The 17,368-nt window shown below is 39.9% G+C and overlaps 1 protein-coding gene across 1 annotated transcript; it reads left to right on the forward strand.

Moving 5' to 3' along the window:
* Window positions 1-1,286: 1,286 nt before the first annotated feature.
* On the forward strand, window positions 1,287-16,575 carry NMUR2 (neuromedin U receptor 2). The gene is made up of 4 exons (XM_027841684.1): window positions 1,287-2,021; window positions 8,767-8,851; window positions 11,437-11,562; window positions 16,322-16,575. The coding sequence occupies exons 1-4, from the start codon at window positions 1,287-1,289 to the stop codon at window positions 16,573-16,575; spliced, it is 1,200 nt and encodes a 399-aa protein (XP_027697485.1).
* The last annotated feature ends 793 nt before the right edge of the window (window positions 16,576-17,368 follow it).

The following is a 17,368-nucleotide window of genomic DNA, read 5'->3' on the forward strand; positions in this document are numbered from 1 at the left end:
TTAAAAAAAAATGAAATCAAAGAAGATTTGCAACTATGTATTTCAAAGGACAAGAGAATCAAATAAAAGTGAAAGGAAAAATTATAGGGTTTTTTAAAAGATGTGAAAAAAGCAATGAAAAAGAAAACATAAAGGAGGCACTGGAGCAAAGCTGTATGGGAAAGCTTTTGTCTCATTAAAGTAGAGCTTTTTTCTCCTTCTGGTCCCTGTGTAGATTGCCCCATGCAGCCCACCTCAAAAAAAAAAAAATACAATTACTGTGCATACAACACCTTGGAAAGAAGCTCTAAGAAAAGAAATAACCTGCATTTTCCACCTTTTTTAACTGTCATTTTTTTCACTCTCAATTTTTAGAACCGGCAGCCTCTTGTTTAATCTTGAGAGCAAGGAAGTAACCATGTTTAAGGGTTTCTGAGTACAAGAAGAGTCAAATAAAAAGAGGGAAAAAAGTTGTTTGTTTAGGGAGAGAAACAGGGAAATTAGGAGTAATACCATGGGGAAAACATTGTGTTCTCCCCCTAGGGGCTTCTAGAAATTTGTTGGTGGGCATGTTTTGAGTCAGTTAATCATAGTGTGCTAGAACCTCAGAGTAAAAAGGACTCAGAGATCAAATAATCCAGCCCACAACTGTTGAAGGAATTTCTTCCACCTTTAAAATTCTGTGATCCTATGAACTCTAATTCTTTTTTCCTTAGATATTGTCATTCAAGTGTCCCAGCTCAGTAGGGATTCCTGCTCTTCTGCTCCCTTCCTTTGTGGATCTAAGTTACTTCTGATTTCCTTGTAACTCCACCTCCACCTCCCAGAGCCCACTTAAGTTCCAGAAGCTTTGCCTCCAGAGTCACGTCCTGTGTATCAGAAACACAGCTCCTCTCAACTCTCCCTCTGATTCACAGAAACCTTGGCTTTTCTGTGCAGCCAGTGCAGTCAGATACAATAGCATATAGAGCCAAATGATGAGTCCTTTCTTCTCATACAATTTGACACCCAGTCATTGGCCAGGAGCTGTGAAAGGAGGGACTTCTGTCTCTGGGACTTCTCAAGTGGGCTCAGCCAGCGTAGGCAGCAACCTCTAAACTGAAGCAGACACAATCCTTCTCTCTCTCTCTCTCTCCCTCTCTCTCTCTCTCTCTCCCTCCCTCCCTCTCTCTCCCTCTCTTCCCTTCCCCTCTCTCTCTATCTGTCTGTCTCTCCTTCCCTCTTATCTTCCCTCCCTCATTTCTCTGACTCTATTTAGGAGATTATAAAAAATCTGGCAACTATCAAGGATCCCTTTCTTTGTCTGCATGACAAGCCAGCCATCAATGGATGGGATGAAGAATTCCTCCAGGTCTTACCAGCTTATCCCAGAAGATCCATACAGGAAATATTGGAATAGCACTGAGGACTACCTGACCTTCTTCTGCGGCCCCCGGAGAAGTCATTTATTCCTGCCCATGACGGTGGTGTATGCACTGATCTTTGTGGTTGGGGTCACTGGCAATCTCTTAGTATGCCTGGTGATTCTAAAACACCACGCTATGAAGACACCTACCAACTATTACCTTTTCAGCCTGGCCATCTCAGATCTGTTGGTTCTGCTCTTCGGTATGCCATTAGAGATCTATGAAATGTGGTACAATTACCCATTCCTGTTTGGGGCAGTGGGCTGCTACTTCAAGACTGCCCTCTTCGAAACAGTGTGCTTTGCATCCATCCTGAGTGTGACCACAGTTAGTGTGGAACGGTATGTGGCCATCCTCCATCCCTTCCGAGCCAAGTTGGAGAGTACACGGAGGCGGGCCTTGAGGATCCTTGTCATCCTCTGGGTCTTCTCCATCCTTTTCTCCCTGCCTAACACAGGCATACATGGCATCAGGGTCCATCACTTCCCCAATGGGACCATGATCCCAGAATCAGCCACCTGCACTGTGGTCAGACCCATGTGGATCTACAACTTTATCATCCAAGTGACTTCTTTCCTCTTTTATGTCCTGCCCATGGCCATCATGAGTATCCTCTACTATCTCATGGGACTGAGAGTGAGTATTTGCACTTTTATCTCTCTGGGGAACTTTTCTTCTTGTTTCTCTCATTTATAAGATTCATTCATTCATTTATTCAACATCCATTCATTGTATCTGCTATGAAGATTAGAGGGGAAAAATCTGCTCCCTGCTACTGCTTTCTTATAGCCCTTTCTTGCCCTGACTGCTGCTGAGTGTTCAGTTCACTGAACTGTTACAGTGACATAGACTAAAGCACATGAGTAGAATTTAAGGTGCAAAATCCCTTGACACCCAGGCTGCCTATTTGATTTAAATGTCAGGTAAAAATGAAGGACAAGCATGTATGAAACTGCATCTAATATCTACTCTGTGGTGTGTATATATGTGTGCAAGACACCGACAGACAAACAAAAAAGGGAGAGTCAAAGAAAGAGACAGAGATAGACAAAGACAGTGACAGAGACTGAGACAAATGAGAGAGACACAGAGAGGCAGAGAGAAGAAGAAGAAGAAGAAGAAGAAGAAGAGAAGAAAGCATATGGAAGGTGACAAAATAGAGAATGGAAAGAGATGGAGATCAGAAAAAGAGACAAGCAACAGACAAGGAGAGATTGATATAAAGCTATAGAGTGATTGGATGGAGGAGAGATGAAGAAGTGGAGAAGTAAAGAGAGAGATAGGTAGACATAGATATTTAGAAAGTTGTATAGATAGACAAACATTTGATAGAGAAATGAAAACAATGTATAGATAAATCAAACAGCAGGGAAATATTGAGAGATAAGTATAAGGAGTTGGAGAGAGATAGAAAGGGCAAGAGAAAGACAGAGGAAATAGTCAAAGAAGGAAAGACAGAGACATCTCATAGTTAACAACACATACATGCACAGAAATGAGAAGTGTTAAGAAATTAATTCATTCTTTCCCTCTTTTTTTTCACGGTCATAGGCTTATCTCTTTTCTGTTTCCTAGTTTCCATTCCCCAAACACTGACTTATAATTTTCTTTGTAGCAGAAATTTTCAGAAGGAAAATTCAAACAAAGGATCCATGCTTGCAGTGACATTTTTCTTCTATGAGATATAGAATTAAGAAATTGCATTGCAACTTGCAAGTCATTGCAAAAAAAAAAGTCAATCCTCTGTAATCTTTTTTCTTTTTAATAAACTGAGTTAAATCATGGAGGGGAAAGGTCTTGAATACTAAAGCAAATGAGAAAAGGATGGGTTTATCACATTTACATTGTGTTCTGTTAAGATGCCATGGATTTTATTATATGACTCAATATTCTCTTTTCTCTGTCTATCTCTAAATGTTGTGAGCAACAAGTCCAACTACCAGGTCTGGGGACTGTGTGAATGATCTCTAAAGTATAATTTTCCTGGAAGTAAATGTCTAGGTGTTGTCTAGACAGCAGAAAAAGGTATGGGAAAATACCAAGTAGGTAGAGTTCTGTTCTTTCAGCTTTTTCTTGGGGAACACATTGGCTCACTGAAGACCATCCTGCAGAACTATCTCATTGAGGCTGTCCTATTCCTCCTCCTTCAAAGCACAGTTAGGAGAGACTAAAATATGACTGAATATATTGAGACTACAAGAAGTTGTGGGAGCTTGGGCAAAGGACTTCCCCTCTCTGGGACTCAGTTTTCTCCTTTGTAAAATGTGAGGTATGTACTATATGGTTTCAAACATATGTCTTCTAATGTTCGATGTTCTAAGGTCCCTTCTGTCTTATCTATGCTCCTTCATATTCTAAGGTCTGACACACAGTGTACATAGTAGGCATTTAATTCATATGTGTTGAATTTTCATTTTTAATAAGGCCCCTTCAACAAAGTCAACAAGGGGATATCAAGTACATGCTGCTTGCATGCAAGACAATCTGCTAAGCCCTGGGGACCAACGAATCAACAAGCAAGGATTAAGTGCCTGCTATGTGTTAGATATATAAAGAAGAAAACAAAAACAGTTCCTCCCCACTATTTGTTAACATTTCACTATTTCCTTTAGCTCTAAAGGTCTATGAGCCAAAAAACGTTTTGTTGCCATTCAGCCATGTTCAATTCTTTGTGACTCTATGAACCATATTGTCCATGGGGTTTTCTTGGCAAAATTACTAGAATGATTTGCCATTTCCTTCTCCAGGGGATTAAGGCAAACAGTTAAGTGACTTGTCCAGGATCACACAGCTAGTAAGTGTCTGAGGCCAGATTTGAACTCAGGTCTTCTTGACTCTAGGCCCAGCGCTCTATCCACTGAGCCATCTGGCTGCCTCCTTAGCAAAAAACATTGAAATGTCCAAAAGTTGAATGGGAAGTTTTCAAGTAGAAACTAGTTGACCACTTCTGAGAGATGTTGCAGAGTAAACTCCTGCTCAGGCACATACAGACCAGCAGACCTAAGGTCCCTGCTCTCTCAAACACACAAAGGATAAAAGCCCCCCACCCCCACCCCCAAACCCCCACCAGGCCAAAGCACCAGATACTGGCCCAGAAGGAGACATACCCACAGTAAAGGAGAAGGTTAGGGCTACTCCCTAGACACAGCAGGGGAAAAGTTTCTTAGGAGGGCAAATCTAACATGAGCTCATTTAGCTCTTTCTCAGAGGTATCCCTCTGTAGATGATTCCCCAGCAAACCTGGCAGTGAGTAATTCATGTGACTATTCTAGATCAGGCCTGCACAACCTGTGACCCACAGGACATAAGCACCCCGCAGGCTCGCCAAAGGATTTTGGGCAGCCTGCGAAAAATGTAGAGGTTGTAAAAATGTAGAGGATGTTTTCCTCTACATTTTTCCCAAGCTGCCCCAGATCCTTTGGTGGGTCTCAGGTTGTACGGGCCTGTTCTAGGCTAAGACCTTGGTCCTGGTGATTCAAGCCACCAGATGGCAGCTACTCATTCCTTTGTTGGTAGGGCACAACTACAGGGAATTGAAAGTCATTTACAGTCTCCTTGCCTTGGTCTAGGGGTTATAGGAGTGTCTATGCTGTGCTGTGAGGCAGCCGCATTTGGGATAGCCCCCAACAACAGCTCCCCAGCTGAGAAGTGCTCCGTTCCTCCTGAAATGTCTAAAGCAAATTATCTGGTTCTCTCCTTACCATTTATCCCATCCTGCTACATAACCCAATTATTTGTGTACGTGCATGCCCTATTCTCCTTTAGACTGTAAGGTTGATGCATATGGTACTTTCTCCTTTGTATCCATAACATCAAGCTTAAGGCCTTGCATGTTGTAAATACTTAAGAAGTGTTTGTTGAATTGATTTCAAGAAGACAGAATACTTTCACAAATGACTAAACCAAGGGTGGGGAACTTGCAACCTAGAGGTCACACTTGGCCCTCTAGGTCCTCAAGCCCTTTGATTGAATCCAAACTTCACAAAACAAATACCCTTAATAAAAGGATTTGTTCCATAAAACTTGGACTCAGCCAGAAGGCTGCACCCAAGGACCTAGAAGGCCACCAGTGGCCTTGAGGCTGGCTGCAGGTTCCCCACCCCTGGACTGAACAGTCTTTTTATCATACAACAATCAAAAAAGCTAATAGCATTTATATACTATTTTCAAGTTTGCAAAGGACTTTCTATTATATCATTTGTCTGCACAACAACCCTGTGAGGTGGATGCTATTATTATCCCCATTTTACAGAGCTAAGAGATTAAGTGACTTGACCAGAGTCACAAAGCTAGTGTCTGAAGCAGGATTTGCCCTCTGGTCACCCTGACTCCAAGTCTAGCATTCTATACCCCAGATGCCTGGAGTATAGGATGGGAGTAGCCTGGTATTTAGAGTGTAGCTGGCTGCATTTGTACTCTTTCAAAAGGAGAAACAACTGAGTTTAGTACCTAGTAATAAATACCTCTCTTTTCTAAGTGTCAGGCTTACCAGCAATGTCTCACAGAATCCTGAAGGGTTTTTACTATGGATGATTTTCCCTGATCAAAGATCGTGCTGCCCTACCCTACTTTGATTTGAAGGTAATTTTCTTGCTACTTGGCAGCTAGATGATAAAATGGATAATGCTGGGCCTGGAGTCAAGATCTAAACTGAGTTCAAATCTAGCCTCAGACACTTACTAGCTGTGAGACCCTGGACAAGTCACTTACTCTCTTTTTGTTTGAATTTCCTCAACTATAAAATGAGTTGTTGTGAGGACAAAATGAGATAATTTTGTAAAGAGATATGCCTGGCATGTAGTAGGCACTATATAAATGCTGGCCATTAATATTATTATTATTTATCCCGGGCTTCAGAATTGCTCATTACAGGGGTCAGAGAATCAGACAATCACAAAATGTGAGAGCTGAATGTTCTTTCAACAGAGAACACAGAATATCAGGGCTAGAAATGATATTGTCTTTTTCTTCCTTTTTATTTCCCAGTGCTTAGCACAGTTCCCAACACATAGTTGGTGTGTGATAAATATTGATGGACTGATTGATTTTAGAAAGCCAGAATAAAAGATTTAGAGCAGAACACGACCTCTGAAATCACCCAGTGCTTAGAACAGTGCCTGGTATATAGAAGACACTCAATACATGTTTAATGACTGACTGACTGACCTACTCCAATATGTTCATTTTACAGATGAAAAACAGACCAAGAATTTTAAGGCAAGGCATCTGAGGGAGGAGACAGATAACTAAGAATGTTAGCTGTCCTCAATATTCCCTTCTCCCCAATGTCCAGGCTATTAAACAAAAAAGATCAGGAAGCCAAGAAACCTAGAGAAGTGAAAAGTGGTTTAGCCCTAATTGTTGGAGTGGCTGCCCCTGTAGCAAAGAAAAAGTAAATGACTTACCCAAGGTCACACAGATCATAAGTACTAGGAAAAAAAAAGATTCAAACTCAAGTCCTTTGACTCCCAACCAAGGGTTCTTTCCACAACAAAGAGCAAAGAATGTCAGAGGTAGAAGGAACCTTAGAGTTCATCTAGCCTGCCATACTTAGTTCACAGATGAGGAAACTGAGGCACACAGTGAATTAGTGGCAGAGTCAGGATAGGAAACCAAGTTTCTTGATGCCTGTCTGATTCAGCTATATGTATTAAAAATGAGTTTCATTTGGAATGTTTGTTGGCTGGATACTGGGATCTAACCTTAGCTACATTCTTCCTACAGAGCACATCTATCCACTTTGTTTAAATAGCACAGAGATTACTTGGATGAAAGACACCTGATTATCAAGATTTTCTCTATTGAAGATCAGTGACTCTGTGTTAGGACTGGCTGTGAATGGAGCTTTGTGAATGCACTTGTGGTAACAGCTTAGAAACACTGCCCAGTGTCTGGCCTTTCAAATAAAACCAACTATTTCAATTGTATAAAACTTTGTCTGTGTCCCATTTTCCTCTATTACATAAAATAACTTCACAAAGTTTTTTCTTTTACTAGACTAATACCTTACTCATGTTGTCCAAGATATGTTTCCTGTCTGGGACTCAGTTTTATCACATATAAAGTGAGGCTTTAGAGTATGTGAACATCAAGATCTTTTTTTTAATTTGGACATTCTATGCTCCATATTCAAAGGTCCCTTCTGAAGTGGTACTCCATGTTCTAATAATAACATGGCATGTCAGAGCTGAAAGGTACTTTAGAATCTAAAAACTAGAATGTCAGGTGGAAACCTTAGAATAGAACATAAAATATTTGAACTGGATGAGACAAAAGGAATCATAGAACCCGGATTGTCAAAGCTGAGAGGGGCTCTTATAATAATGATAGATAAAATTAATATAATGCTTGCTATGCACCATGCTGGGTTTTTTTGTGCTAAGTGTTTTTATAACTAATATTTTGTTTGATCCTCAAATTCCAAAATTAAAGGCAATACAATAGAATGGGAAAAAACACTAGATATGGAATCAGGAGAGACATGGATTTGAATCCTACCCTACACACTTACCAGGTATATCTCTATGTATATATAAGTCGATCTCTCTAAGCCTCAATTTTGTTATTGTTGCTGTTCAGTCTTTTCAGTTATGTCCAACTCTCTATGAGTCCATTTGGGATTTTCTTGGCAAAGATACTGGAGTGTTTTGCCATTTCCTTCTAAAGCTCATTTTACAGAAGCAAACAGGGTTAAGTGACTTGCTCAAAGTCAGACAGCTAATAAGTGTCTGAGGCCAGATTTGAACTCTGGTAAGTCTTCCTTACTCCAGGCCTGGCATTCTATCCACTATGCCACCTAACTGCCCCAGAGCCTCAACTTGCTCATCTGTAAAACAGGGATAGTAATACCCATAGAACCAATCTTAAAGGGTCATTGTGAGGATCACTTGAGATAATGGATGTAAGATATCTTATAAACCTTCAAGAACCATATAAATGTTAATTAGCAGTTCTAAGGTCCTTTCCAGGTCTAAATATGCTATGCTGTATGGCTCCTTCTATCTCTGATATTCTATGGTCTATGTTCTGGGGTTCCTTCTGGAGCTATTGTTCAATAATTCTGTTCATGACTGGCACAGCCTTTGGCCTGACAGTAAGGTGCCCAGATGGCACATATTAATGACAGAGATGATAATAGAGTCATAGATTTAAAGCTGGAATGAACCTGAGAATCCATGAATACAATGTTCTCTTTTCATAGATGGGGAAACTGAGACCCATAAAGGCTAAATAACTTGCCTAATGTCACATTGGTAGGAAGGAACATTCTAATGTGCCAAGCTACCTAGAACAAGGATCTGCTGCTTGACCATCCAGGTCTCGCCCTACCCCATGACATAACATTCCCCCTTCTGACTTCTTCCCAATGCATTCATTTCAGCTTCGAGGAGACCAATCTCTTGAGGTCGAAGAAATGGCTGCAAATGTTCAGAGACCCTCCAGAAAATCAGTCACGAAGATGCTGTGTAAGTTGTCAGGCCTCTGCTCCAAGCAAAGGTAAAAGAGAAGGATATGAAAAGAAGGGAAAAGAATATCTGACAGGGCATGGGGAGGTAATCTTTCAATAAGGAGCGATGCAAAGTCTCATTCCTGGGCTGCAAAAATGAATTTCTCAAAGCCAACATGGGGAGATGTTGTTCAATAACAATTCATCTGAAAAAATCTGTAAGGGTTTCAGTGTATTGCAAGCTCAATATCAAAAAAATAGTGTTATATGACAGCCCCTCCCCTAAAAGGAAAAGAGCTAACGCATTCCTAAGTTGCCTTAAGAGAGGCATAGTGTCTAGCAGAGAACAACAATAGTCCTCTTGTACTCCAGAATTCATCTGCAGGGTTATGTTCATGTTCTGGGGGACCAGTCAGGCAACTAGCATTTATTAAGCACTGTATGTTCCAGGCACCAAACACTACATTATAAGGAATATATTGGTAAGCTAGTTATGTTGAAAAGATGAGAAACACATAAAAGAGGAAGATAGAAATGATGATGGATTTCAATATCATGCCATCTTGTTGTTCAGTCATGTCCAACTCTCCATGACCCCATTTGGGGTTTTCTTGGCAAAGATACTGGAGCAGTTTGCCATTTCCTTCTCCAGTTCATTTTACAGATGAGAAAACTGAGGCAAACAGGGTTAAGTGATTGCCCAAGGTCACACAACTGATAAGTGTCTGAGGCTGGATTTGAACTCAGGAAAATGAGTCTTCCTGACTGCAGACCTAGTGCTCTATCCACTGAACCACCTCACTGCCCTGTATCATGCTATGTAAGGACCAGTTAAAGAACTGGGGATATTTTGCCTCTTGAGAACCTAGTGGGGACAGATTAGCTTTTTCTGCATATTTGAAGGATGTTATGTAGAAAAGGGAATGGGCTTGATTCTGCTTGGCCCTGAAGGTCAGAAGCAGGAACAAGAGGTGAAAATTCCAGCAAGTTAGATTTAGGGTTCATATAAAAAAATGGCATGTTCCTACCTATTAGAGCTGTCCAAAAATAAAACAGCTACATCTGGAGGTAGTGGGTCACCCATTTCCATGCAGAGGTTCTTGTAAAGGCCAAATGACCACTTTCAAGGAGATTGTTGAGCGGATTTTGTTCAGGTAGAGGATGGATTAGATAGACTCTTCAGGCATGTCTACCTGGGAGATTCTGCAATTCTGTGATCCTGTCCTGAGGTTGGAGCCTCTATAGTTTATATTTCTGGGTGGAAACCTCACATAAATGATTTATGTTCTAAGTTCTCTTTTATCTCTAACATTCTAGGTTTTGTGTTCCAAAAAATAGCTAGGTGATGCAGTGGATAGAGCACTGGACCCAATGTTAGGAAGACCTGAATTTAAATCCAGCCTCAGACGCTAATAAGCTATGTGACCCTGGGCTAGTCACTTAACCTCTCTTTGCTCCAGTTTCCTCATCTGTAAGATGAGAATAATAATAGCACCTTCTCCTAGGGTTGTTGTGAGAATCAAATGAAATAATAACTATAAATGGCTTAGCACAATGCCTGGCACATAGTAAGCACTATATAAATTTTAGCTATTATTATTAAAGCCCCTTTCAGCTCTGACATGCTAGGTTCCCTTTGTCCTGTCCTTTTAGCTCTGACATTCCATGTTTTCTGATTACTTTTCTTTGTTTTATAGTCCTAGAGATAAAAAGTTTTATAGTCTCCTTAATCCAAGAGCTCAGTTCTAAAAATTCATGTAGTATAACCAAATGTAAAAGGCACAGTAGTGCAGATATCTATGATCTACTTGGGACCCTGAGAAAATGATATTTTTAAAATTCTCAATGCATCAGTTTCCCAATCTGTAAAACAGGAAGACTTCTAGCCTGTATTATCTCACAGGACTGCTTTATTATCCTTTAATCACAAATACTTGAGCATAAATAAAGGTCTTTTGAGCTCTTCAGAATGTTATGTATTGATTACAGTGAAACTCTACACAAAGTTTTGTGAGTCATAAATACTGTAAGCCCTTTTCCATCAAATAAGAAATAGATATTCATCTTGTTATCAGTTTTAAAATAAGTGAATGTAGAAGTATGTGTCAAAAATAAGAAATGAAATTGCTTTCTATAACCTCTCCACCAGTCTCTGTGTTCAGATTTAGACATTTTAAAATTATAATGGCAGAGGGATTAAGTCATAATATAAAAAGCAACAAGTAATCAAAATGAAATAAATCTAATAAAATATATGTTCCAACAATATTCTTTGATGGAAGTGCTAAAAAAAGAAAAGGTTATTTACACTATTTTTCAATCCTAGGCTATTAGAATTAGAATGGCTTTAGACCATATTGCTTAGCATTGTGGAGCTAGAAGGGACCTTTGAAAACTGAATGTCAGAGCTAGAAGGATCTTTGGAGAACAGAACATAGAATGTCAGCTGGACATAATTCTCAAATATAAATCATTAGATCAATTTCTTAGGAGTAATCATGGATCTCGTGTAATGGATTAACTGGAGGTGTTTGGTTGTTTTGTTTTTTCTTCACGTCATTTCATCTGACCTTCTTCAAATTCCTTTTCATCAATCTACTCCAGTCACCTTGGTCTTGGTATTTGCTATCTGCTGGACTCCATTCCACATTGACCGACTCTTCTTTAGCTTTGTGGAAGAATGGACTGAATCCCTGGCCTCAGTGTTCAACCTTATCCACGTGATATCGGGTAAGCTCGGTGACTAACATTGTTGATGTCTTGTGTACAACTATTTCTCTAATCCTTCTTGCATCAAATGTTAGAGTCTGGAAATTCTACATGGATTACAAACTATGAGCTTCTTTTTAAAAATATTTTGATAACTTCTTTTCAGGATGATTGGATTTTTGTAATCCTCTTTCTTTTATTTTTTGCATTTAAAAATATTAATCTAAGAAGATATCCATGGGCTTCACAAGACTGCCAAAGGAGTCCATAATACAAAAAAAAGATTAAGAACTCCTGAAATAGAAGATAGAAACCCACATATGAGGTATATTCATCAAGTTCATTATCAGAATTATGTTTTATAGCCATTACATGGAAGATCTATAGCCTAGGTGTAGGGTCCACATGGAAACCTTATATTAGAATAGAGGATAAAAGAGTTAATAGGGACCTTACAATGTAGAATCTCAGGGCGAGGAGGGACCTTAGAACATATTTCAATCAATAAGCATTTATTAAGCACCAACTATATGTCAGGCACTGTGCTAGGCATTGAGTATACAAATGCAAAGAACAAAATGATCTTGACCTGCAAGAAGCATACTTTCTAGTTCATAATACAATTCCCTCATTTTAATGAGTAAACTGAGACCAAGAGGTGTTAAATGACTTGACCAAAACCACATATAAATTAGTGGGAGAGCTGGGAGTAGAATCCAAATTTCTCAACTCTTTATTTAGTGAAATTTGTGCTCTATCTACCCATTCTTCCTGTCACTTTTCAACAACAGATACAGTCTCTGATAATAGGACTGGTGTAAGTATAGACACTTTTGGCAAAGGTGGTTGGTATAAAGGAATTTGAGGTACGGGGTTTGCCTAACGTACTTTAGGGAAAATCTTTTAGTTGGCCTGGCAGAACCCTAACCTTAGGCAAACAAGTCAATAGAGGTCTACCCTTCCATCTTTCTGTGTCTATGGACCAATTCTTCGTATCTATGAGCAAGCACACCTATTTTTGGTAAATCTGGCTTTCAGAGAGTAAGAGTCAAGTCTGTCAAGTCACGACAAAAGTCGTCAAGTCAAATCTGTGTGCATTTTCTACTGACAAGCCTGTCAACATCTGTCTCAAAGGGATGGGGTACTTCAGCCTCTGTTGATATGATCTCTTTGGACTATCAGACTGTAAAGTTAAAATGCTACCTCTTTTGGAATCAGATACAGAGAAATTGGGAATACTCAATGCTAGGGAAAGCAATAGAGTAAACTTTGCATTTTTATAGAACATTCACATGAGTCTTTTCTAAGACCCATCCTCCTCCCCTTTGCCTTCACCAGCTTAAACTGAGAACACAAGTATGAGAGATATCATAAGACAGTCAATTCATGAGTTAGTCCCAACTTGTGATAGACAATAATTGTTCTGAGGTCAAAGAATTGGAGCAGCAATAGAAGCCATTAAGATATCTGAAATTTACTTCCTCTCTCTAGATCTCAGTTTCCCTCTATGTAAAATGAGGGGGATTAGATGGTGTTTATAATACTTTCCCTCTCTTTCTAAGTTCTGTGGACATAGTATGACTCACATTGATAATATTGACTTATAATGAGTTTACTTGATCCTGGAAAGACTATAATTGTGTTGTGGCTAGAAACCTATAGATGGAGTCATAAGAGGCTTGAAGCTGTTAGATTGATCCCTTTTGGATTATCTTGGATCTCACTGAGGAAATCCTTTAATATTCTAGTTTCAAGAAATCACAATATCATCCACAAACAGAATCATCTAAATAATCTCACCACCTATAGGGAAACCCTCTTGGGAAAGGGGATTCCAAATTTTATTATCCTGCTCATGAGGAGAGGGTGTGGTGAGGAATGGGATGGAGTCACCTACATCAGGACAGTGTTAAGGAAAGGTATCAGAAGTTCTTTATCTTAATTTTTTTTTCAGGGCACCTCAGCAGGGGGATAATTGTGGCCACTTATTCCCTGAAAATGGAAATTTCCAATGAATGATTATATGCAACAAGAGGGAGACATATATATCCTTTCCTCTAAAGCTTAACTTGCTGTTTCTACCCTGGGCATTTGTACATTAATTAACTAAGTGGAGATCAAAAAGAGGAGCTTGACTAGTCAGAACCAACAAACTCAAGTCCAGGTTTCCTGAAGGGGATCCCTTTAATCTCTTTCTTTTTGATCTCTAAGTGCATGGTTGATAGCTTTGATTGGATCATTTTGTCATTTCAGTTAGAGTCTCTTGCACAATGAATTATCCCTTTCTCAGTGAGATCACAAAGATTCAGCACCTTAATTGAATATACCAATACCCAACTAATTCTCCTTATGGGTCAGTTCATATCACAGACATCACAGTGGCCACACCCCAGTAAAACCATCCCAGCTGATGGGCTAAACCAGGTTGAAGGTAACCAACAGATCTCATTTGATGAATTAGAGGGATTTTTAGCCCAAGCATGTGAAGACTGAATGGGCAAATGAGAACAATTTGTTCCAAAGGCCATGAGGGCAGCTCAAGCAGACTCTATGGTGTGCTTAGAGCTTGTTTAGACATCAGAGACATCAAGGTCATTCACTGCATCCTATACCATCACCAGTTGTCCTGAGCTTGGTCTTCCACTGGACTTCCAATCACTCTGAAAGAGAGAATAAGGCTAATGGCTCTGCACAACTCTGCTTCGCTTAAGTCCAAATCAAGACAAGTCAAGACATTACCCATGATATCATTGGTTCTCTTCTCAAGGAAGGACAAACAAACAACAATTACAGCACTTCTCTGCTTAAAACTTTTCTTTGGGTTCTTATTGCCGAATGAATAACATATAAACTCCTTAGCCTAGTATTCAAAGCTTTCCATAATCTAGGGCCACTTCACCCTTCCAGATTTATCTCATGTGACTCCACTCCACATACTATGTGCTCCAAGCAAACTAGAAAGCTCTTCCCTTCCCCCCATCACCACCTGCCTTCCTGTCTTTGCTCAAACTATTCTCCGGTTCCTGGAATTTCCTTGCATTCCTACTCCACTTGTTGAAATCCTCCACCTCTTTCTAGATGCAGTTCAAATATTTCTTCCATGAAGCCTTTCCCAACATACTCCCCACCCCTTCTATCTTGACCACCTTGATCCTCATTTAACTCATTGTACCTCTAATATGTTCGATCATGTTCTGTGTCATATTATAGTTTTTTTGGTTATCATCAAGTGTAGGTTATTATATGGGCAGTGAAATAAAGAATACAACTGCTCAGAAGAATTAAAAATGAGTATCACAATGGAGAAGTGGATGGTGGGTTTGACTAGAGTATAACAAATAGCCAACGAGGAAGTCCAAGGAAGAGCAGAAAAAATCAAAGAATTACATGATAGGAAGAAAAGATGGATTAATCAGATGACAAGAATGGCGAATGACTGAGAGACAGCCATAGTGCTCTATTGGGGTCACCATGATGTCTGGAGAAAAAGAGGCCTCCAGTATGTGGAGTGGATCCCCTAGGATGAACATATGGCTGGATGCTTACTAGATATGTAACCCTGGGCAAGTCACCTAACCTCCTTAAGCCTCAGTTCTCTCACCTGTACAATTCAAGGGTCTGACTAGATGCTCTATTAAAAAGCACTAAATATATCATCCTACAATATGAATAGGAGCAGCTGGGTGGGGCAGTGGATAGAGTGTCAGGCCTGAAGTCAGGAAGACCTGAATTCAAATCCAGCCTCAGAACCTTACTAGTTGTGTGACCCTAAGCAAGTCACTTAACCCTATTATCTCAATTTCTCCATCTGTAAAAATAAGCTGGAGAAGGAAATGGCAAACTACTCCAGTATTCTTGCCAAGAAAAGCCCAAATGGGGTCACAAAGAGATATGATTGAAATGACTGACCAACAACAATAAAAAAAACATGGATGAATAGCTCAGGATTGGCAGATGTGGATACTACTGCAGGTAACTCCTGAATGGATCATGTCAGAGATTCATTTGAATAGTATCCATTATGTTTCATATCCTTCCATAATAATAACTGCTCCTCTTCCACCTTCCTCTCATGTGTCATCATGGCCTGAGGGGAGCCTGGGTTCTCCAATGTTATGATAATGGAGCAAAAGCCCTAGTAGCTACATTCAAGCTTGAAACACTTTGAGTCCAAGCTCAGTGATAAGCTGAGTATCTGTCAACTGAGGAACAGCCTGGTGCTTAAGAGACACTCATCTTCAGAAAGCCGGTTACAAGTTGAGGAGCTCTTTTAGGTTATTACTACTCCCTGAGACATTCTATTAGAACAAATGAGCATCACAAGCAGCATCAAAGAAGAGAGGACCCACACAGATGAAATCATGAGTCCTGGAAGTACTGTGGTAATAATAGCTCACCTTTATGTAGTGCTCAAATATTTTCAAAGCATGTTCTTCCTGCTTCCTTCTGAGTTAGGTCATGCAAGGATTATTATCCCCATTTTACAGATGAGAGAACTGAAACTTAGACAGGTGAAGTAACAAGGTTATGCAACTAGTAATCATTGCACCAAAAGGAGTATGGGGATTAACCTCAGATTTTTTGACTATTACTGTAATTCTTCCAAGGTAGAGACTCTATCTTTTCACCTTTGTGTGTCCCACACACAAAGGCCTTACACATAATATATGTTTTATGAATAGTGGTTGAATCAAATTAAAGTACTTTTCTGAGATAACCACCTGACAGTTACCCTCCTTCCTTTCCCTTCCTTTCCCTCCTTCTTTCTGCCCATTCCTAGGTGTTTTTTTCTACCTGAGTTCTGCCGTGAACCCCATCATCTACAACCTGCTCTCCCACCGATTCCGTGCAGCTTTCCTACATGTGATCTCCCCCTTGGGCAAGCACTGGTACCCAAAGCATTCCCCAAGTGGCCCCCCTGCTCAGCAGGACACTTTCCTGCATCAGGAATGCCATCTTGTCAACGAAAATGCCAGCCCCACATTTCCTCACAGTACAGCAATCTGCAGCTCACATTTATCCACCATCCTCTGAATTCCACTGCCAAAGGTAACATGTGGTGAAGTCCATGACTTTTGAATAACTTCATTCCCAGGTGCCATGATCTTTACAGAGTTTAGAACTTAGTGTTATGGAGTTCAATACTTGCCATGAGGTTACATTTTTGATTTCCTGTTGCTGCCTCCTTAGAACATGCTATCTTTTATATGAGAAGATGGTTATTCTTTAATAAAGTAATATATTCAATCTACTAGTAGGGTATGGGCAGCATGGAACCATCAACTCTCTTATTAATCACTGGTGTGAACAATAGCCAGGGCTAGTCTTGTAAATAATTTGTACAATTCAAAGGGGCAAAGGTATCTCCTGGCCAAAAATCTCACTCCCAATTCCAGGTATTTATTATCATAGCTTCACTCCTCAGATTTCATTCTTTACAAGTAATAAAATGCAAGTATCTCCAAGGAGGATTGTACCTTAAAGTTACAGATAAAACTTTAAAGATCTGTTAAAGTTTTGGCCAAAATGGGATCCAGGATAAATCGTGTGGGTGGAAAGATAAAGGAGGCAGGGTAGCAGATGAATGAGATAAGGAGAAAGAAGAAAGTGACATTGAGAGAGATATAAGGGCACAAAGGAGAAATTTATGAGCAAGGTTAGTGATATAATGGAAAGAGCCCTAGGCTGAGCAACCAGAAGACTATATTAAAATCCCAACTATGATGTTGACTATCTATGTGACATTAGGCAAGTTACTTCATCTCTGCAAGCCTCAGTTTGTTCTTCTGAAAAATGGGAGTGGAGAAATAATCCTTCTACTATCTAT

Source organism: Vombatus ursinus, unplaced genomic scaffold (genome assembly GCF_900497805.2).
Source record: "Vombatus ursinus unplaced genomic scaffold, bare-nosed wombat genome assembly UNPS02014863.1, whole genome shotgun sequence".
Taxonomy (NCBI): domain Eukaryota; kingdom Metazoa; phylum Chordata; class Mammalia; order Diprotodontia; family Vombatidae; genus Vombatus; species Vombatus ursinus.